Below are 23,625 nucleotides of genomic sequence, written 5' to 3'. Positions count from 1 at the left end.
ACTAACGCTGTGCGCCAAACTAGGATAAATGAGTAAAAAAACTCAGCATCCGCTATTTAAAATAAATTGATCGAAGTACGTTGGAGCTATTAAATTGCAGACGGCAAATGGCCGCGCCGTATATGGTAAAATAGCCGCTGTGTATGGCAAACGGTGGCAAAAAGTTGGACGTCAACCACGGGGTGCCGATGTGCTGCGAGAATGCTTACTGTTCGTGGTTACGCGTTGTTATTCTAAACACGAACACACTGCAATTTTATGTATTCTTTTATACTACTATGGTGGCAAACAAGCATAGGGCCCGTCTGATGGTAAACGGGGTTACCGTAGCCTATGGATGCCTGTAAGACCAAGGATGTCACGCGCGCGTTGCTAACCCTTAAGAAAACTTAATACTCCCTTTTTGGAGAACCTATAAAATTTATTTCTGATTTTATTAAAATATATTTCTGAAATTAGAACTAAATTAATGTTAGAAAAAGCTTTCCACTCGTTCGGTATAAGCATACCTATCCGTTACCACATAATAACTACTAGATTACCTATCCGTTAATATTTACCGTGCCTATTCTAAGACGTGGTAGGGTTTTTTTTTATGGATGAAAATAATAATAATAATAATAATATTTATTTAATTAGACTACATAAGGCCCATTTTGTTAGTTACAAATTGACTTAACCTATGTTAGTAAATGAGCGGTCATAACGCTCTTACATTGATAACCTGTCCCATCCAATATTTTAGGATGGGACAGTCCATTTTATCAGCAATTGTCTTCAGGACACTGTTTGAGCTAACACGCACCCTACCCAACAGCGAAACAATTCGTTTGCGTCGTATTGCGTAAAAATCATCTGTACGCTCCCGTGCAAACATGTGTGACGCACTACAGTGACTAGGTAGCCCCAACAGTGCCCTGAAGGCATTATTGTATTGGACTCGAAGAGCATTGTAAGTTTTTTGACTATAGTTGACCCACAAGCTACTTGTGTAGAACACCTGACAAAAAGCTTTAAACAGGGTTATTTTTACTTGTTTTGTACATCATTGTGATATAGGAGGCACATACTTCGGTTTTTTATGTCCAGATACAAATGTCATGATTACACTTTTGCTAGAATTATATACCAGACCATGGTTTTTCGCGTATGCTTCACACACAGCTAGCATTCTTCTTAAAGCTCCAATTGAGGGGCTCAGCAGTACCATGTCGTCGGCATAGCTTATGTTATTGACGCTTACTCCATCAATATAACACCCAGCATGCATTCCGCTGAGCTCCTCAATTAGGCCATTTACATACATATTAAACAAGTTGGGTGAAGTCAGCCCACCCTGCCTTACTCCGCATTTTAATCGGTATGAGTCTGATAGAGTATCATTCCACCTCACCTGATTACTTTGATTATTGTACCAATACTCAAGAACTCTAACTAACTCTGTAGGAAGCGTAGTCTTATCAAGTTTACTCCATAAAAGATCATAAGATACCATATCAAAGGCTTTACTTAAATCCAAGAAACATGCATAGACTGGAGTGGATCTGTCTGTGTAGTATCTGACCGTATGCTTGAGACACAGAATGGCCGATTCAGTCGACACCCCCTGCCTGAAGCCAAATTGAAGGTCATGCAAGTTTAGATGTCGTCTAAGTTGCGTATCAAGTAAACCGTCAAACACCTTGGCTGTTATTGTAGCCAGTGATATAGGCCTGTAATTACCGCTGTCCGATACATCTCCCGTCCTGTTCTTAAGTATTGGTACAACAATCGTTTTCAACATATCCTCTGGTAGGTATGTATGCCCAATACAATACGTGTATAACATTGAGAGCACCCTGGGCAAATGGTATGGTAACCCCGCCTACGCTAACGGGATACGCTGGCAAAGCACCAGTGAAGAGTGATAGATGACAATGAAAACAGGTCAGTTAGCCCATCATGATGAATTCATCAGGAATTAACCATGATAGTTTCCAGGGGGAACTGCGAGGAGGTCGACCTGGTTGGGTATATTGCTAGCAATGGGATTCTCAGTCTCCATTACTAACATTCCCTTTCCCACCGACGTGGTAGGGTAGCCTAGTAGATAGAGGTGTCCTATTCTAAACCATGTGGTCCCAGCATATAATAGGCCACTCCTTCCTTTCCTATAGGCGTCATAAGAGGCGACTAAGGGAAGACAGGAGATGGGCAACAGCGTCTCTATTAAAACATCTTCAAAACTTAATTGCCGTTTCCAATCCACCTGCCAAGCGTGGCAACTACTGGCAAATCCCCTCTTGTGGGAGAGGCTTATGTTCACCAGTGGGCAGTTAAAGGCTGATATGATGACGATGATGATATTTACTAAGTACAGACCTCCAATAAATTTAATTGTCAAGATTAAGTGCTGTTAGCGACACACGCGCAGTCACGCGCCGCTCCGTGACGCTAACACAATGGCGTTACAGCAATAAAGAGAGATGAGACGCGACCGACAGCGATACTGTATGGTACGTGTATTATATTACGTGCTAGTATATCGCTATACATACACACTGTTCCAGTATAGTATATACCTGTTAATATATACAGAAGAAAATTCCGACGAAGCATCTTTCCACCGAGCTCTATAGGGGATTATCATATTAAAAAAAATTTGCGATCGACAATTTCCTGCTGGGGTTAATTGCTTAACTCGTATTCGGTACGTAGCCTGCAATAGTAAGAAGCGGGAATTTTTTTATAAGAAATTAGTTTTTACTCGCGGCTTCGTTCGCATTACCGGGATATATTTAATGACCGAGATAAAATAACATATATGTACGTTTTTCTCCAATCTAAACAATATATATATGCCAAATTTCGTGACGATTTTCAGCGATTAATGCGTCAAAAAGTAACTAACGCTACTGCATATCAAGAAAAAGAAGAATGGAAGAGAAATACATTTTAGCATGGCCCCAAATAATAATAGGAATAAGGGTGGGAAGATGATGATGATGATGAACACTACTGCATATCGTCAACATAATTCAAATTGCATTATAATATACAACACAACGTGTGACTGTGTTCATATGAAACAAACATTGACTATGTCCTGAATAAGCCATACTCGTCGTTCGACATTGAGTGGCAAGTGGCACGCAATAATACATACAATAACGCGTCTATCAAAATATAATCTGGTTGTCACGAGCGGCGCAGGCGCACCGCGCTGGCTGCTGCACGCGCGCTGTGCACAATGCACATACACACGGCGCACTCACAGAGTAGAGAATACCAAGAAGGAAAGCTCTTTTGATGTGTCGACGTGCGTCGTATAACCCTCGATTTGTGACACTGCGCGAGCTAGAGTAAATCGAATTATTCCGAAGTGGCTGGTACATGACGATTTTTTTTTAATAGGTGATAATGGAATGGTAACCCCGCCTGCGCTATCGGTATACGCTGGTGAAGCATCAGTGATAAATGATAGGTGAGGATGAAAGCAGGCCAGTCAGTCCATCGGGAAGAATTCGACAAGAATTAACCACGATCGTTTCCAGGGAAGGTTGACTATATTGCTAGGTCTGTTAGAACCCATAACTAACAATCCCTTTCCCCCATGTACATGACGCTAATCGTCGATGATTAGCGTCATGTACATGGGGGAAAGGGATTTTCGTCTATTCGCGTCCTACGCACATGAGCATCGCTTGCTTGTAATAGTGTTCTTGCCCCATCATATTGCCTAGTATCATATTTTCTGCGTATCCTCTATTCTGTGGCGCGGCGACGACCATCGACTGCCGCGCGGCGGCGTGCCACCATGGCACCGTGGCAACACCCGCTCACGTGGCTCCTGTGATGATATCGTATACCTGCACGACTCTCTCCTTCTGCTTGTTTATTATTAATTTACTCTCAACTAGAAGTATAATATTACAATTATCTGTGCTCTCAATGAACTAATGCAGCGGCGCAAACTATACCAAGCTCAAGATTCGATTCTCGGACGAGCATACTAAATAAATGACTAGCAATACTATTCTACAAAATTTCGCAGTTTCCTTCGCACCTCATTTCATTTTCATTTCAGCAATATGCTCACTTTATCTAATTTTTATATTCCATAAGCTTTATCAGCGATAAGTAAAGTAAAATACATTTTGAAAACTAAGATCCTAAGGACGGTAGCACACTTACTATAATTCATTACGTCGCCGCCTTAACGAGATGGTGCTGTCATCGATCTTACTTGTTTACAGAATACCAATTGTAAAATATTCGCGGAGCCACTAGTTTAACTTTACAGAATAGTACTACAGCTCATTGGTAAAATAACAGTTCTAATTACTGATTATGAAACTGTACTTGTTATCACAAAAAAAATATATAATGTCATTAGAATTATAAATCTGTCTAGCAATTTAATTCACCAGAGCCCCAATAGATACAGGCACATCCAAGTAGATATACAATTCGTACGTATATTTCGCCAGCAGAGATAGCAGGCATACGAGAGGCAGCGAGACAGTTATACAACACCGCCAGGCCGCGAGCTGTGAACCTGGCGACCGGCGCAGTAATTACTAAATAATTGCCCACCACGGCGCGCGGACCAAATTAACCAATCACCTGCCAATCAATCAACAAATTAATTTACATATCGGTACTTGGAGAACACGCGCGCCGCTGCACTCGAGCAATTAATAAAATGCATACCAACACAGAGAGACGCCTACGCACGGATCTAGGATCATTCGTTTTCATTACACGAGCTACGTATTGCGAGTTACATTTAGTGAAATTATTCGTAATCATATAAATATTTATTTCGTCCGATTTCAAGAATGCATATTCTTTTTCTTTGTAAATGCCAGGCAATATTTTTTTTATACAACTTAGAATGGCAAACAAACTGACGGCCCACCTGATGGAAAGTGGTAACCGTCGCCTATAGACATGAGCAGTACCATGGACATAACAGAGTATACTGTTTCGCCCATGATACCCCCCATGCGTTGCCATTCCTGAGGACTCAGGTGTTATTCCTCTGTACTCTGTAAATTATTATCTACATTCTGTTACATTTTTAATCATTATAAGCATCGTATACTCAGTTGCCGGACATTACAAAATATTTTCCGAGTTCGCTTCGTATTGGTCGCATAAACGCATATGAAGTGATTCCAACATTGAGAATAAATGAATGAATACTTATTTACTGAATATTGGTAATTGCCAGCAGCAGATCTTGATAATAATAGATGTGTGTAATGTTCTGTTACTGTTACAATTACTAAAATAATTCAGTCATAATGGTAAGAAATAACATTAACAAAAGTGATTACTTTAAATTACAATTATTAATAACAAGTCATATTAAGTTTTTTTACAGTGTCAAGCAGTGTCATAAATTACACTTATTTAAAGTTTCTTACAAAATAGAAACAGTTATTAATTAGGTAATCAAATAATCTACTTTTAAAACAGGCGTAGGTCAAAAAATTTATTTTGTCAAACAATTTATTGTATATTTTTAATAGCTATGCAATAACAATTTCTTTAAAACATGTTAAGCATCTATGTCAGTATTGCTAATTTATTTTGAAGTCAATGACTTCTATTTGTGGATTTAATTACAAATAATTCAATATGTTTTCGAAGAAACAAGCAAATGTGGGTGAATAGGGATTGTTAGTCATGGAGACTGAGAATCCCATTGCTAGCAATATACCCAACCAGGTCGACCTCCTCGCAGTTCCCCCTGGAAACTATCATGGTTAATTCCTGATGAATTCATCATGATGGGCTAACTGGCCTGTTTTCATTCTCATCTATCACCCTTCACTGGTGCTCCGCCAGCGCATCCCGTTAGCGCAGGCGGGGTTACCATACCATTTTCACCCATCAAAAAAAAAAAACAAGCAAATGTCATATGTGTAAAGAGCCAGTAACGATAAAACCTTTATTTCTTTAAACAATGGTTTGCAACTATCCAGCGAGGTTCTGAATTAGTTTTTTTTTTATTTTTTTTTTTGTGTCCGTATGTTGCGCGATATACTTTTCTATTCTAAACTAATTTAAATATTTTTTTCTTGTCTACCATAAGGTTTACTCCCGTATTGGTCCTATTTTTTTGCTCGCAGCGCGCAGCGCACAGCGCACACCCGCCGACGTTCATATGCACATGATAACATCTCCACTCCACGCGAGTGGAAAGACAAATTGATACAATAAGCTGTGTCATCAACTCATTACCCGATCCCTCACGTGCTCTCACATCTTTAAAATGATACTGCGTAATTACTTATATTAAAATATTTAATGTCAACACTCAAGTTGAGAATATTAAAATTGACAGCGCCTACGTTGTTTAATAACCAGGGGTAAAACATAATGTGCAATAACCCTTATTTTAGATTTTTTTAGGATAATAATGGATGGTAACCCCGCCTGCGCTAACGATATATGCTGGCGGAGCATAAGTGAGAATGAAAGGGCAGGCCAGTTAGCCCATCATGATGAAAACACCTGGAATTCAGCACGATGGTTTACAGGGGGGACCACATGGAGGTCGACCTGCCAGGGTATATTGCTAGCCATAGGACTGGTACTCCATATAACTAACAATCCTTACCCCCAGCCCCCTTATTTTAGATATTTTTAATGGGTGATAATGGAATCTATCGGTATACGGTGGAGAGGCACCAGTGAGCGGTGATAGGTGACGATGAAAACAGGTCACTTAGCCCATCGTGACGAATTCAGCTAAAATTAACCACGTTTATTTTAAAGGGGAACCACGTGGAAGTCAACCTAGTTAAGTGTATTGCTAGCAATGGGTCAGTTAGACCTCATTACTAACAATCCCTTTCCCCCTATTTTAGATATTAGAATTTATATATTAGAAGGATAAGTAAGCTAAAGTGGCAATGGGCTTGTCGCATAGTTCGAAGAACCGACAACCGATAGGGGAAAAAGTTTCTTGAGTGGCGACCCCGTACTGGAAAACGCAGTGTAGCACGACTCTCCACTGGATGGAGTGACGACTTCAAATGCATTGCGAGGACTCGGTGGATGCAGGTGGCCCAGGATCGTTCTTAATGACAGTGTATGAGGGAGGTCTGTGTTCAGTAGCGAACGGATAATAACTTTAAAATTAATTGTGCATATTAAATTACGCTAATTGTTGCAATTTACAATAATAATTAAATTCTACTTCTAATTTTGTTGCTAGCATTAATAAATAACTTGAAGTGACTTTTTTATTAGGTATATAAAATATATCAACACTTTCAAGCTAAATACTTGTTCATCGCATATTTATTTATTTAAACTTTAACTAACAGTAAAATTCTATGTACATTTGGCGGAATGAACACCGGACGGTGTTCTCTACCAGTCAACCATTGGGCGCACAGAGAAATAAGTAGGCGGTGCATTATTGAATAGAGGAAAAATAAAGCAATACTTTTATATTCATATATTATAAACATATAATTAGACTAATATAAACATACATATAATATATTAAATAAACAAATATATACACATAATAAATATATACAAAAATAAATACAAAAAATATTACTATATCATACAATTAACTGTAATAAAAGAGCAACTAACAATCTATGAGTCAAACAGAGTAACCAGCAAGATTGAGCATATGTCGTTAAATTGTACCATACCTGCATTACATTTGTTTACCAACATAAACAAAAATATCCTTATTACGCGGGTAGACAATAATTCCGTGCACACAACGGCTGCCCTCCATATTGGACTTAAAAGTGTTGTGTTTAGCGCAAATCAAGTGTTGTTTTTTTTTCACCAGTGCTCGTTGTGTTTATGCAGGACTTGCTGGAGAGGATCTTCAGGTTATTTGACGTGGACAGAAAGGAGTACCTGGTGCAGGACGACTGGCTCGAGTTCCTCAAGCAGCGTCTCACGTAAGTCGTGTTAAGGTCTATCAACTAAAGTTGTGAAATACTAAAATATTTTTTTTATTAAATATTAGGTCAAGTAATGATATAGTTTCCGTGATTTGCTCTAATTTATCTAACTAATTACATATTCTATTTTTTTAAGGGACCTCTAAAAGTAGATTCTCAAATCATACTTAGGGGGGGTTTTGCCAGTAATTGCCACGCTTGGCAGGCGGGTTGGCAACCGCATTTAGGCTTTGGAGATGTTTTAAGAGGGATGCTGCTACCAATCCCTCGCCCTCCCTTATGTCTCTTACGACACCCACGGGAAAGAAAGAAATGGTCTATTCTATGCCGGGACCACACGACCGTGTATTATATTATTAGGATCCCTTTATTATAGTATAATAATGTATGTGTCAAGGCTTGTATCTCCGACCTAAAAATCTGAACAAACGCGGCAAAGTAAGGGTAAATTGTGTACTCATAAAATTTCTCTCGTCTTCATGCACACACTATGTTTTATCAATGCACTTATGATGTATATATGATTACTATTTCTAAATGTGTGTATGTGTGTGTATGTTATGTGTAACTTGTGTTGATTGTGTTGGTGTGCAGCGATGACAAGCAGCTGGACTTCGTGGAGCAGGTGGAGAGCGTGGCGTACGTGGTGTGCGGCCACGGGCACGTCACGCCGCGGACCTTCCGCACCGTGCTGCAGAACAAAGTGGTACGTACTCACCTCGCTGGCTGACAGTTGCGGCTTAACAAAGACATGGCTGATTGAGGATCATGTGTATCACATGTGGCATATCATCATCATCATCATATCAGTCCACTACTGACCATAAGACTCCCCCTTGGGAGGTTTTGCCAGTAGTTGCCACGCTTGGCAAGCGGATTGGCAACCACAATCAGGTTTTCGAGATTTTTTTTTAAGAAGGATGCTGTTGCCCATTCTTCGCCTCCCTTTAGTCGCCTCTTACGACACCTGCGTGAAAGGAAGGCGTGACCTATTCTATGCCGGGACCACACGGCCCATATGTGATATATAAATACCCTATATTTTTCTGTTACACTTGCCTATTCAATTACACCATTACTTTAATTATACTTTCTGTCATTCCTATCTACGCTTGTGTGGCAGATAACGTCATATGGTATTGTACATGTATTATTATTTTTTTTTTATACAACTTAGAATGGCAAACAAGCTGATGTAAAGTGGTAACCGTCGCCTATAGACACTCATGTCTATGACACAGAGGTGGCCAAGCAAACGACTTTTGTACAAAGTCTCCCGCTGGTGTATTAAAGTTCAATAAACAATTGAATGTGTCCAATATCTAGATACTTAGCAACACTTGGTGTGATCTCTGCTCACCGTATTACTTCATATGGTACACATGTTACCTACGATACTGCTGACGTACTTGAACTATCACATTACTGATGATATATACCAGTACGTACTCATTAGAACTCATTTCATTATTGTAGGTAACAAACAAGCTACTGAAAGTTGTGGACGCGGACGGCGACGGTTACGTGACTGCGGACGAGATCATGGAGTTTCTGTCGGCCGTCACCAGCAGCAGGTAACTACATTCACACAGTATCGACACTGGATGCGGGATGGTCCATGGATAGTTTGCACCACAGTCCCGTGCGTACCATACGGGATGTCACACATGAATATCCACGCAGAACCTAATAATGGATTTAAATAAACGAACTGTCCGTATACCACCAGGTCATCCACTTGACTACACTCGAGATCTACTGTTTACTGACGAAACCCTTTGCGATCTATCAATTACATACTTTTTGAAATCACAAATGAAACAACATAGTTCACTACACAATTATGTAGTATTCTAGTATTTTTTTTTTTAATGAATGATAATGCAATGGTAACCCCGCCTGCGCTATCGGCATACACCGGCGGGGCACCAGTGAGGGATGATAGGTGAGGATGAAGCAAGTCAGTTAGCCTACCGTGATGAATCTAACAATAAATCAAGCACGATGGTTTCCAGGGGAAACCACGACCTGACAGGGTATATTGCTAGCGACGGGGCTACTAATCAGCATTACTAACAATCGCTACTCCCCCCAATATTGTAGTATTATTTTAATTAATTAACAGGGAAAGCGTAAAATTAAAAAAATATTCTTAGTGTGAGCATTGCGTCTGAGCATCTTCCGCTAGATTACAAAATACTCGTATTATATTGTTTGCCTCGCCACGATAGACTGGATTAGTAGTCGCGATCGACCGGTCGCCAATCCCTGCCCTATATAATAGCATTTATATACATACATATAATACATCGCGGAATGTCGTTTCAATTGGAGATCGCCGTATTATTCTTGCAATACTTGTAATCCAAGCAATCATCATCTTCATCCTTTTTCATCACCAACTCAATAGTATTCTATGGAGACACAAGAGACCATTTTTGAATGGCAATATCTGTGCCTCCGTTATCTCAGATACATTTGCGATCAAGCAACTAGTCTGCTTCATTCCAATTTAATAAACAATAATGACAGAAAGTTACTAATGACTGTAACTCATCATCATGTGAATCAACAAGGCACGAGCCTCAGCATCAACCATACGTTCATGGCCAGCGTTAACTGCTTACCATCGAGTGGACTAAATCAATCATACATTTTCTATATAAAAAAGAATGCTATATAATATTAGTCCCAAATGTTATGTTATTGTTACAATACAGACCTCGGGCAGGATTCGACAAGAACAGCGTGGACCGGCTCGAGCAGCTGTTCCGGCAGACCGTCGGCGACCAAAAGGAGATCACCAAGGAGCAGTTCCGCAATATCGTAGACTCCAAAAACGTAAGTGATCCGTGTACACGTGTAACGTAGTGGTGACAAGTTGTAAGCAGCTTCACATGAATAACATGCTCCACTTATTACTAACTCCGAATTAAATTAATTTAAATAATAAATTAAATAATTTCAGAAACCAATAAATATATTTATTTATTTAATTCTTTTAACAAAACCCACTTCATTCTAGTCTTATGTTCCTTTTAGTTTAAATTTATCATTAGTTTATGACATTTAAATTTTTTTTCTAAAATCTTTTAAAAGTTTTGAAAAAAAAATAATAACAGATTTAATTTCTTCCTTTTTGTTGTCGGTTGAAAGGATACTGTATAGGTAGATACCACGTAGGTAGTTGGACACAATATTATTATTGACATGATGGTGTGTGCACGCTTCGCAGTCATTCTTCACGGAGCGCGTGTTCCAAATCTTCGACGAGGACAACTCGGGCGCCATCTCGCTGCAGGAGTTCATCGCGGCCGCGCACCGCTTCGCCGGCCACTCGCCCGACGACAAGATGCGCTTCCTCTTCGAGGTCTACGATATGGATGGTGCGCTCACGTGCCCTTTATATAAAAAAAAAAGTTCATCAAACTGTTCAAATGAATACATAAAATATATCGGTCAATTCACAATATTCACGCTTACCATCAAGTGGTTGATTGTTCCTACTGTTCTCTTTTTTTTTTATATACAATAAAAATGTTTAAAGAAACATGCATGTGTCCAGGCGACGGGCTAATCCAACAGCGCGAGCTGCAGCACGTGATGTGGGCGTGCATGGAGGAGAACGGCATGCAGTTCAGCGATGAGCAGCTGCAGCAGCTGACGCGCGCCATGTTCGAAGACGCGGACACCGAGCAGCGCGGCGCCATCACCTACGAGGCGCTGCGGCATCAGCTCACCAAGCACGACGGGCTCCTCGAGAACCTCTCCATCAGGTACGGATCGGCTTTTTAATGCTACTTGAAATCATAAACAAACTGATGGCGCACCTGATAAACATTGGTAACAGTCGTTTATGTGATCATGAACACAAATAAAATTATAATACTGTTATAAATCATGTTAAATAAAATACAATATACGTACATGTTACAGTATAGATCGGTGGCTGATACCGCCAAAACCAGAGCCAGAAAGGATATCTGTAAGGCAGCGGCTGCAGAAGCTGAAGCCTTACCAGCTGTCGCTGCCGTACTTCAAGAACAACTACGTGTTCCTTATTTATCTGTTGCTGTTCACGCTCGTCAATGTCGGCCTCTTCGTCAGCAGGCTGCAGGAGTACTGGTCCGCCGGCGTCTTCACGATGCTAGCTCGGGCTTGCGGTGAGAGACTTTTATTTATCTATATAGCCCATTAATGCCTAAATTATCGAAATAGATTTTATTTTGGCGAAGATTATGTGTAACATACAAATTTTTTTGTTAAAGTGATTGGTCGGTAAACAAAATCGGACAAGAAATAATAGATGGGATCGAGATTTATGGTTTTTGTTGATAATTTTGTAATTAAAGATAATTTGAAATAAAATTTCTAGATTTGATAATGAACCATAGTAATCTCACTGCTTCATTTAAAAAACAATCTAAATACGGTTTATAAATCGCCAATATGTCGCGTAACATGATTTCGAAGTGACTGCGATCGGTAAAAATAAAGTCATATGTAACAAGTTCGTAATGCCATTGATTGGCGGCAGGCCAGTGCCTGAACTTCAACTGCGCGTGGGTGTTGGTGCTGATGCTGCGGCGCTGCATGACGCAGCTGCGCGTGCGCGGCGCGGGCGCGCTGCTGCCGCTCGACCACCACATCTACCTGCACAAGCTCACCGGCGTGCTCATCTTGCTCTACAGCCTTCTACACACAGCCATGCACCTGTGTAATTTCAGTGAGTTCACCGTGTATCTGTAACACTAAAGTTTACGATCGATTACTCCACCTTCTTCTTGTAATAACACATCTTATTTTGTCTTCAAATCCCCCAGTATTTGTAATTGTGGAGCCAAAGTATATATATAGTCGTTATTTCAAGTTTATTATGTTCAGCTCTGTTCACAATCATGGTTTTTGTTCTAATGATTTCGAATCAAGGAGAGGCTTACAGTCTCTAGGCGTCTCAAAAATAATTCCGTATCTTTCTCTGATTGCGTAAGAAGAGTATCATCAACGTATCTCAAGTTACACACCTGACACCTGTCGACCCTCAATCGAGACGTCTTTATCCCATTCGTCAAACACTAGTCTCATAATGCATTCTGTATATGTATTGAACAATAGCCGCGAAAGAATGTAATCCTGTCGAACATGGATTTTTTTATTTTTTTTTTTTTTTTTATTTTAACACTATCGAATCAGTTCCAACGACATACTGCTGACGTATTAGACAAATCAAGTGCGGGGAGGTACCCATAGTTTTAAGTACGTTCCATAGTTTGTACCTAAATTTACTATGCCAAAGGCCTTTCGGAAGTCAATAAAACCTATGTAGAGTGGGAAACTAAAGTCTCTACTCAATTTTTTGTAACTTAGAATGGCAAACAAGCTGACGGCCCACTGATGGCTGATGGAAAGTAGTAGCCATCGCCTATAGACATGAGCAGTACCAAGGATATAACAGTATCGAATTTATTGTTGATACAAACAAAGTCATGATAAAGAGCTAATACGTATTACTACATATTATAAATGCATAAATCTTTGTTTCCTTATAGGTTTAATAGTAGTTAATGACCCAAATATAAACGCAAAGAACTTCACTCTGTATGAATGGTTGCTGACTGAGCGTCCAGGCAGGTTTGGGCTGGTGGCAGGTTGCGCCAACCCAACCGGCTTCGCTCTACTGGTCATCCTCCTCGTCATGTATGTGTGCAGTCAGCCCTTCATACGACGCGGAGGCAGTTTCGAGGTTAGCAACTGACCGACTCCGTAAACTTAAATACACTTCATTCTCTCATTGTTAAACACAACTCAAAGTATAGACTATAAAACTACTGTTAACATGCTATCATGACGACTTGTTATATATTTTTTTTTTTAATCCTGTCTGTTGTACACTGATATGTATATAGTACCTACTGTGTTTTTCTAAACCCCTTTTTTTTTACAACAATCCTTATTTCTTATCCATAAATATTTTTAATTCTAATACAGCCAAATCTAATAGATTTTTTTAGTAATTGCCACGCTTGACAGGCGGGATGGCAACCTTAGTTGAGCTTTGATGTGTCGATGTCGACCATTACCTCTTACTACATTCACGGAAAAAAAAGTAACCCATTTTATGTCAAGGTCACTGCAATACCCCACATTTTTACGCAAGTAAAAATGCAGACCGAACAATTATTTCTTTTATTTCATACTCAAATTGTAGAGTGTAATATTAGAAATCATGAATCAACTACGGTTACTAAATCGTACTACAATCATTGCCTTTTCATTCTTTGAATATAACTTTTTGTCCTGTTACCATGTTACAGGTATTTTACTGGACTCACTTGCTGTACGTACCGTTCTGGCTGCTGTTGATATTCCACGGGCCCAACTTTTGGAAGTGGTTTGTGGTGCCTGGCACGATATACGTCGCAGAGAGGATCATTCGGCTCGCTTGGTTAAAGTGCGTATCGTATTTAAATGTTATTTTTATTATTGACTAGTGGCCCGTCCCGGCTTTGCACGGGTGGACATTTTTACATTTTAAAAAGTGGCCATTAAGACTGCACACGCGACGGAAGCTTAAAAATGGAGTAACTTATCCCGTTTTCCCAACATTTCCCTTCACTGCTCTGCTCCTATTGATCGTAGCGTGATGAAAAGTATACTATAACCTACCCAGGAGTATGAAGAATAATTGTACCAAGTTTCGTTAAAATCCGACAAGTAGTTTTTGTTTCTATAACGAACATACAGGAAATTTCATTTCACTTCATCTGCACGAGTCTTTTAGTCAAGTTTATATTGTAAAATATGTGATGGTGAAATTACGGGGTCCAGAAGTTATTCTAGGCTTGAGTAATAACAACTCACACTTAAGGGAAATCATAACATGTCACATCGTATTTTATAAAGTGCATGATTTACGGGTATATCTGTCGACGATGGATACTAGGAGTACTTTTCAGCAGACGAGTGTCACTAGTTAAGAGAGACGTTGCCACAGATCAGAGCGCGGCAACACCTACATATCTTCCGGTATACTGCTGCCGTCGCGGGTGACACACCTAGTGGTGAAGAGGCCGCCCCTTTTTGACTTCCACGCCGGCGATTATGTGTTTGTTAATATACCAGCTATCGCAAAATACGAGTGGCACCCGTTCACCATCAGCAGCGCGCCTGATCAACCAGGTATTGTTCAATTACACTACTTAAATACTCGACCAAATTTCAAACTCAAAAGAATTAAAAATTAATGTATAAATTGTTTTCTTCGTGATCACATATGATATATTATAAAGAACTTCTTGGATTTTTTTTTATAATTTGAGCTTGTCTATGAAAACCCAGTTTTCATCAAACACACTGTAATGATATCCATTACTAGATAGAGGGGACACTGTCGCTTATTTTATATATCTACAGATATCTGAGGCTTGCTAAGGTATTGTCTAGCAACTTACAGAGAAGCACTACATTCAGCAGTAAAGCATAAATGACGGAAAAAGGAGCAAGCTGAACCGTAACACTAAATCATGAACGAAAATTGACAGTAATTATTTTGAACGGGGGCAGATTGCAGCAAAACCTCATTATGATAATAACTAATAAACTCGACTTATATGTAATGTTTATTATATATCTTTACGTGTTTGCGTCCATTCAGACTATATCTGGCTGCACATCCGCGGTGTGGGCGAGTGGACCAACCGCCTGTACTCGTATTTCGAGCGTGAGCACGCGCGCCTTCATGCGCCGCCGCCCGCCGCCGTCGCGCCCGCCGACCGCAAGTACGTACACCATCACTCGGTACTTAATACCCTACCACACCTATTTTTGTTTGTTGCAGTGCAAAATCTGTATATAAATATGCGATACCACGTTCTGAATTCAAATATTTTCAATGTAATATGTCTATATGAGCGTGTGTGCGCGCGTGTGCATGTGTGCATTCGTGTGTGCGTTCAAATGCGTGCATGTATGTGTGTGTGAGTGTGCGTGCGTGTATGTGTGTGCGTGTGAATGTGTGTGCGTGCGTGCACGTGCGTGCGCGTACGTGTATGTGTGTGTGTGTAAGTGAGTGTGCGTGCTTGTGTATGCGCGTGTATGTGTGTATGTGTGAGTGCGAGCGTGTGTGTGTATGCGTGCGTATGTGTGTGAGTGCGTGCATGTGTGTGTGTGTGTGTGCGTGCGACCGTATGTGTGTGCGTGCTTCCGTGTGTGTGTGTGTGTGCTTCCGTGTGTGCATTATTACTTGCATGCTGTCGTACGCGTGTGTGTGTGACTGTGTGTGAACATCCACAACACACGCATATCTGTGCATGTTCCCGATTGATGTCGCACCAATCACAACATACTAACAAAGTTATTGTACAGCCACAGCCCGCTACGGCGCAGCATGTCGGGCGCTAGCAGACGTAGCAAGCGCGGGAGCACCACCAGCAGCGACAAGAAGCGCTCCGTCGACTTTGCGCCGCTCGGACACACCAACGACGCCTTTGAAGGCGACACCGACACCGCTAAAGGGGAAATTAAAAGTTAGTACACATACAGAATAATATTACCTCGTCCTGAAACAATTCTAAATTAAAGATCTCATCCCTTCTATTTTCTTTCTTTATTTTGTATTCATTTTCTTTCTTTATAATACTCATAAAACATTGATATTTATTTGCCCCAAATCTTTTACAAATGTTGTAAATAATGCTCATATTATGTAACATTTAAAAATAAGAAAGTGTTCAAAATCCACAATAGAGTCGTCAGCTTCTTGTAAGACATCAAATATCTAAAAGGGTGTTTTCTGTAATTTTATCGCATATATTACATTAATATCCGTAATTCCAAAGCAAAACACTAGTGTTTTTTTTTTTTTTTTTTTTTTTTATAACTAAATAAGATACCATTAATTTTTGTTATCTAATTTTCAATAGACTCGATTGCTTGGGTACCTCTGTCCCATACGTGTTTCTACCGTGAAGCAGTAGTGTTTGCATGGCTGTGTTTCCGTTTGAAGGGTGGGATATGGCGTGAATTTACAGGGTACAAAGTAATAACATCGGTATCATGGGCGAAATAGTATACAGTCTCTTATGTCCATGGTATTGCTCATGTCTATAGGCGACGGTTATCACTTTCCATCAGGTGGGCCGTCAGCTTGTTTGCCATTCTAAGTTGTATAAAAAAAGACTTTTCCTTGCAGATTATTAAAAAAAAAAGATAATCAATAAATTCGGTCACCCTTTTATATTTGCCAGAAACGCTGGCACCAGTCACGGGCGGCTTCCGCGGCTCGTCGTTGCTGACGCCGCTGCGCTTCCACAAGACGCACTCGATGCCCGACGTGTACAACAACTCCGCCTATAAACAACGACAAATTGCGTACGTTCTCTGTCAGCTTCTTGCTCGCTACTACAATGGAGAACAATTTTTCACTGTATTACATTTCGCATTTATTACAGTGTTCCACCTAGTCCACTAGTAAATGCAAATTAGTGTCTTTCATAAGCTGAGAGTGCAGTGTGTTTGTGTCGGCGGCGCAGGCTCCGCGACTACATGCGCTCGGAGTCGGAGAGCCGGCTGGAGCCGTGCGAGGTGCAGCGCGCGCACGGCGCGGCCTCGCGCGGCGCGCCGCACAACCGCGCGCTCGCGCACAGCTTCCGCTACATGCGCCACAAGCCCGCCGTCGTCGCCTTCAAGACGCCCAGCTACGAGCACTGCGAGCGCCGCCGCAGCAACGACAGCATACTCACGCTCGGTGACGCTCCTCGCACATGCGCACACGCACTCGCACGCGCACACACGCACACCACTCTGGCCGATAGACAGCGTCCGAGTCAATCGAGAACCGATCGACGCATTCATAACTCAATACATTCATTGTCCACTGCTGAACATTAGTCTCTAACACAATTCGCCTCAAAATACGACCGTAAATACCCGCATCCTTGATTCGGTAATACGTCATCCGTCTTACCGAATCGTCGTCATAGTACTACGTCAAATATTTGTTTCTATTTCTACAGGGACGCCACTCGATAACCTTTTTACCAGTAATCAATTGCTTTCTTTTCGAACTATTAAAATAAAGAAAATTGGCTCATCAACTGTAAATGTTTTACTTATATTTTTCGGCCAATAAATATATTTCTACTCCGTTCCACTACTAATATCACGTGATTGGTGTTCTCTTATCAAGAATTTCTAGACACCTTCGTTATACTTTTACCTACACGATAGATATAATTAATAAAAATAACACAATATATTGTTATTGACAGCTAGAAGACGCCTTTCGAAGAGTCTGTCTCCTGATAAAGACATAGAGGCGGAGAAGCCGTCTCCGGAGGTCGACGGCCCTACTCAGACGATAGATGAAGAATTTGCCGACTATCCTATCGGAAAACCTTTGGAAGTAAGCTATTTAAACTTTTTTTTTTTTTTTTTTTTTTTTTTTTTTTTTTTTTTTTTTTTTTTTTTTTTTTTTTTTTTTTTTTTTTTTGGTCAGTTACTTGCTTATTAGACTTACTGGTACCCTGTCAATATATTATTGTGGAAATTGTACTGATTTATGTTATGGTTGTGTGTACTATTTTATATGTCTTAGGTATTGTATGTTTCCCTTTCAAAGTAAAATAAAAAATATATACTGACGGGGCACTAGTAAGTGATGATAGGTGAGGACGAAAGCGGATCAGTTAGCCCATTGTGACAAATGCAACAAAAATTTACCACGATGGTTTCCAAGGGGAACCGCATGGAATTCGATCTTATAGAGTATACTGCTAGCATGGGAACTGTTAAACCCCATTACTAATAATATCTTTCCCCCCAATTCAAGCTTCTTTTTCGTCTCGTCTCCTCACTTGGTTGTAAGCTGTAAAAAGCTAATGAGTTAGTGAGGGGGAGAGGCAGTAGTAGTGACGTTGGTGTGGTGTGATCAGATCTACCTGGACGGGCCGTACGGCGCGGCGTCATCGCACATCTTCCGGGCGCAGCACGCGGCGCTGGTGGCGGCCGGCATCGGCGTGACGCCGTTCGCGTCCATCCTGCAGGCCATCATGTACCGCTACTGGAGCGCGCGCCGCGTCTGCCCGCGCTGCAGCCACCGCTGGGCCGACGACCTGCCGCACCACAACATGAACCTCAACAAGGTACAGCCGCCCACTTCCACCTGCTCTCCCAAGAGATATTCAAATAATCTTAGTCGTGTTTAGAGTTCCGTACCTCAAAAGGAAAAAACCGAACCCTCATAGGATCTCTTCGTTACCCCTCCGTCCGTCCGTCAAGACCCTTTATCTTAAAAACGCGTGGAGGTATCAAGTCCAATCCAATTTCTCGTTGACATAAAGTCATGAAATTTGACAAGAAGCAATATACAAGTACAGAAAAAATCCAAAAACTGTAAAATAAACTTGATGATTTTGTACGAAACCCTCGTTTGCGCAAACCGGACTCGCACTTGACTGACTTTTTTTTTTTTTTTTTTTTTTTTTTTTTTTTTTTATTTTATTTATTTATTTTTTTTTTCTCACCTTTCCTTTACCATATTACGTAACAATAAATTACAGTTATTGTCAGAGATCTATAACTACTATCACTTGACAGTGTATATTTGCTTATAGGATGCATATCTCACTCATGATGTCATCAAACATTGCACATGATCAAGTCGCGATATTACATCATCATCATCATAACTAACACTACTATTATCACACTGACCTTGACACGTTGCAGCTATGTATATACATAGTTTAATTCGGTTATTCCACTGATGTGTCCTGGAGTTGTAAAGGAGTAGTCAGTGACACATCTACCTATAATCCGCTACTCAGCAACTCACCGCATGGAGATGTTATCTAGTTTTCAAATGCGTACGAACGATATCGTTGCAGGTGGACTTTTTCTGGATAAACCGCGAGCAGCGGTCGTTCGAGTGGTTCGTGTCGCTGCTGTCACAACTGGAAATGGAGCAGGCGGAGCAGGGCGGCGCCGAGCGCTTCCTCGACATGCACATGTACATCACGTCCGCGCTACAGCGCACCGACATGAAGGCCGTCGGCCTGCAGCTCGCACTCGACCTGCTGCACGAGAAGGTACACCCACACGCGCGCACACACACACACTCACACGCACACGCATACGCACACGCACATATACACGCACACGCACACACACATTGGAGTGATAATACTGTCAATCTTGACATTTGTCAGGTTGACAGTATTATCACTGTGTAGAGAAAGTCATTACAGTTGTGGTATTATTTATATCAAATACAATTAAATCCTATGTCATAAAGTGTATTAACAGGTAGACTGTAGGTAACTTACAGATAGACAAACGCTTTTCAGATTTTTTATTATTATATCGGTCATTAACTGTTCACTGAACATAGTCCTTCACCATAAATGAAGTTTTGCCAGTAGTTAGCACGTTGGGCAAGAGGACTGGCACCGCAGTTGGCCTTTGGTGATGTATTAAGAGGGACGCTGCTGCCTTCCCTTGACCATAAGTTACTTTTTCTCAAACATACTTGGAAATGTGAGCAATATTTGATTTCTTAGAGATAAATCAAAATTGCCATACTGACCAGATACATGCGGGCAGTGGCCGGCAAAAGTTGTATGAAAATCCATATCTGTCGTATTTTGCGGCCAAATAAATTACTATGTAAACTCATATCTGTCCTGTAATTTAAAAATGGAATGATCCTTTACTTCGAAACATGGCTACCAAGGAGGTAACTAATAAAAGATTTTATTTAAATTTCGAACTGACTTGCAAATGTTGAAAGCTGTATATTGAAAAAAAAAAAAACGGTATATATTTATTATTATTTTTTTTTTTTTTTTTTTTTTTTTTTTTTTTTTTTTTTTTTTTACTAATATAGTACTATACAAACCTTGGCCACAACTAGGCATTGATGGACTCACGTAAGTGTGCCTCGTCTACGCCTCGGCCCACATTTTGTCGTTTGTCTATCAATGCCTCAGTTGCTGGCCGCTGCAGTAATGTACTATAACCGCCTCTTACAACACTTATGAGATAGGAAGGGGTGCCCTATTCTATGTCGAGACCACATGGCCAGTACAATACAATACAATAATGGAAACACTTAATATTTCCAGGAGAAACGTGACCTGATTACGGGGTTGAAAACGCGCACGAACGCGGGCCGGCCCAACTGGGACAAGGTGTTCAAGCAGCTGCAGGAGCAGCGCAAGGGCAAGGTGACGGTGTTCTACTGCGGGCCGCCGCAGCTGGCGCGCGCGCTGCGCCTCAAGTGCGACCAGTTCGGCTTCCACTTCCGCAAGGAGGTCTTCTGACCGCCTCCCCACCGCACCGCCGTCGAGCACGCCCGTCCGTCACACTCCACGTATCCCCTTGCCGTCGAAATGGAACACATAGAAATGCTACGCCCGCAGATTACCTATAGCTATTATATGTGTGCTGGCTCACTGGCTCCGCGCACATCGAAAAGTTTTCAGTAATTCATTAAAATATATATTAAAATGATCAGAATGTCATTTTTGACAATAATTATTTATAACCTACTACAGACCGTGGCTACGCCCGGGCAATATCATTTTAATAGTTTAGCCACCATTGTGTAACATAAACCATCAACAAACCCACGAGCGTGTGATTTCATGTAATTTCCATAATTAGGCCCTACTAATACACCATGCATGTACATATTTATTATCATAAAAAAAAATGTTTCTGAAAGTGGGTAATGTAATCCGGTTCATTTATGTATAATTGTCAAATTGTCCAAAAAATGATTGTATATGTAAATAATTTAATATTGTTACATTTAAATAAATTACATATGTACATGACAATTACTATATATATATATTGTTTTTTTTTTTTTTTTTTTTTTTTTTTTTTTTTTTTTTTTTTTTTTTTTTTTTTTTTTTTTTTTTTTTTTTTTTTTTTTTTTTTTTTTTTATAACAATAATTATTACGATTTTAACAAATACTTATAAGTTTATTATAACTCAGTCGATAGTTTCAATGATAAGTTACCACTGTACTGTACACGATGCAATAACAAACAAAATTATCAACCTGTATACATATATACTCGTAATAATACTGTTGTTATGAATGTTATTATATGTTACTGTATTGTCTAATTAGTTATATCGACCGGTGAATATTATGTTAGTGAGTGCCATCACGTGATTATTATGTAAATAAAATATATTTTGTATGTTTGAGAAACTGGTTTCATTTTTATTTATTTATATATATATATATATATATTTTTTTTTTTTCTTATTTTTTCTACTAACTAGTCACTATTCATAGTTCCTAACATACAACGCCACTCCTCAGAAGCGCTTTCCCTATCAAATATGTATAGCATTAACTCTTCAGACTAAAACACAACGAGAATTATATATATATATATATATATATATATATATATATATAATATTTAATTTATATATATAATATTTATATTATTATATGTATCCCATCTTTCATATTTAGAACTAACAGAATTTTTCATCGTGCCTCCCATAAAATTGTTTATAATTACTCCTCTCCATCCAAAGGTTGCCTGGAAGAGATCGCTCTTAGCGGTAAGGTCACCCATTGTTTTCTCATTATATAGTTTAGTTCATATTTATAATAAGTTTACTATTGTAATCTTTTGGAGGAAACAATAAAGAGTATCTATCTATCTATAATTACTGCGAACATTACGCATTACTGTTTAACATGATCGTATAACTGTCTAAAAAGTATTTATTGATATTTATACACGTGTGTAACATATTATAGTATAAAACAAGTTTCCGTACCAACAATAATTGGTATAATTTATCGTCGATAACTGCACGACGTAAATAAACAGCGCCGCCGGCTGTACGTGCGTAAATACTGATCGGACGGCTAGTGACGAGTGACGCAGCGAGGCCGCGCCGCGCGGCCGGTACGAGCACATCTTCGCTGATATCCACGATGCGGAAGTTTGCAAAAAGGCCACGCGGCGGCAATCGGCGCAAGTTTAAGGTCAGCGGACGTCCTCGCGCGGGACGGCGCGGCCGCGGCCTCGCGCGAGGACGCAGCCTCGCTCCGACCTCATTCGCCAAATAATTCGCCGTCATCGCGAATACGTGTTATCAACGCGACGCCCTGCGGTCACTGCTTTACATAGATATTGTAACAATGTGACGCAAAGCGACGCTCTGTGACGCGGCGTGACGCAGACGCTTCTGACGCGCGCTTATCATGTCCATGATATTAACATATCTATCATTAATGTCATAATCAGCGCAATCTCTGATACGTAGTCATGACAAGTGCTCAGGGCCGGCAGACAACAGACAATGTAACGTTACATTACATTCTGGTAGACAATAATAAAACCATAATAACATCAGTCTGGATTACAATATATATATATATATATATATATATATATATATATATATATATATATATATATATATATATATATATATTATTTATTTATATTTATTTATTTATTTATTTATTTATTTATTTATTTAACAAAGTATGTTTGTATTAGCACAGAATTTATCATTGCCTCCTACACTAGGCTGAGCCTGTCCTGTAGGAAGCAGTACTCGTGTTATCATATACATGCATATAGATATTAAACATAGGCTTTTTAGCAGTACTCACAATTGTGTAACTAATCTGTATAATACAATTATTTTATTTA

General features: G+C 40.0%; 1 protein-coding gene across 1 annotated transcript; it reads left to right on the top strand.

Moving 5' to 3' along the window:
- Nucleotides 1-7,719: 7,719 nt before the first annotated feature.
- LOC113509358 (NADPH oxidase 5) lies at nucleotides 7,720-21,760 on the top strand. Its single transcript, XM_052900824.1, has 19 exons — nucleotides 7,720-7,925; nucleotides 8,523-8,634; nucleotides 9,405-9,502; nucleotides 10,649-10,769; nucleotides 11,164-11,314; nucleotides 11,494-11,704; nucleotides 11,865-12,091; nucleotides 12,466-12,654; nucleotides 13,478-13,671; nucleotides 14,243-14,379; nucleotides 14,923-15,107; nucleotides 15,583-15,706; nucleotides 16,293-16,453; nucleotides 17,174-17,297; nucleotides 17,459-17,673; nucleotides 18,197-18,330; nucleotides 18,860-19,069; nucleotides 19,814-20,014; nucleotides 21,050-21,760. The coding sequence occupies exons 1-19, from the start codon at nucleotides 7,825-7,827 to the stop codon at nucleotides 21,245-21,247; spliced, it is 3,093 nt and encodes a 1,030-aa protein (XP_052756784.1). The 5' UTR covers nucleotides 7,720-7,824; the 3' UTR covers nucleotides 21,248-21,760.
- The last annotated feature ends 1,865 nt before the right edge of the window (nucleotides 21,761-23,625 follow it).

This window comes from Galleria mellonella, unplaced genomic scaffold, assembly GCF_026898425.1.
Source record: "Galleria mellonella isolate WM207_F2 unplaced genomic scaffold, CSIRO_AGI_GalMel_v1 utg6957, whole genome shotgun sequence".
NCBI lineage: Eukaryota > Metazoa > Arthropoda > Insecta > Lepidoptera > Pyralidae > Galleria > Galleria mellonella.
Note: the sequence above shows the minus strand (reverse complement) of the source record. Positions and strands in the feature narration are given on the sequence as shown.

Excerpts from the sequence above, each read along its gene's own strand:
- LOC113509358 (XM_052900824.1), top strand. The coding sequence starts at position 7,825 with ATGCAGGACTTGCTGGAGAGGATCTTCAGGTTATTTGACGTGGACAGA. Across the intron at positions 9,503-10,648 it reads TCGGCCGTCACCAGCAGCAG|ACCTCGGGCAGGATTCGACA; the intron begins GTAACTACATTC and ends GTTACAATACAG. Across the intron at positions 12,655-13,477 it reads CATGCACCTGTGTAATTTCA|GTTTAATAGTAGTTAATGAC; the intron begins GTGAGTTCACCG and ends GTTTCCTTATAG.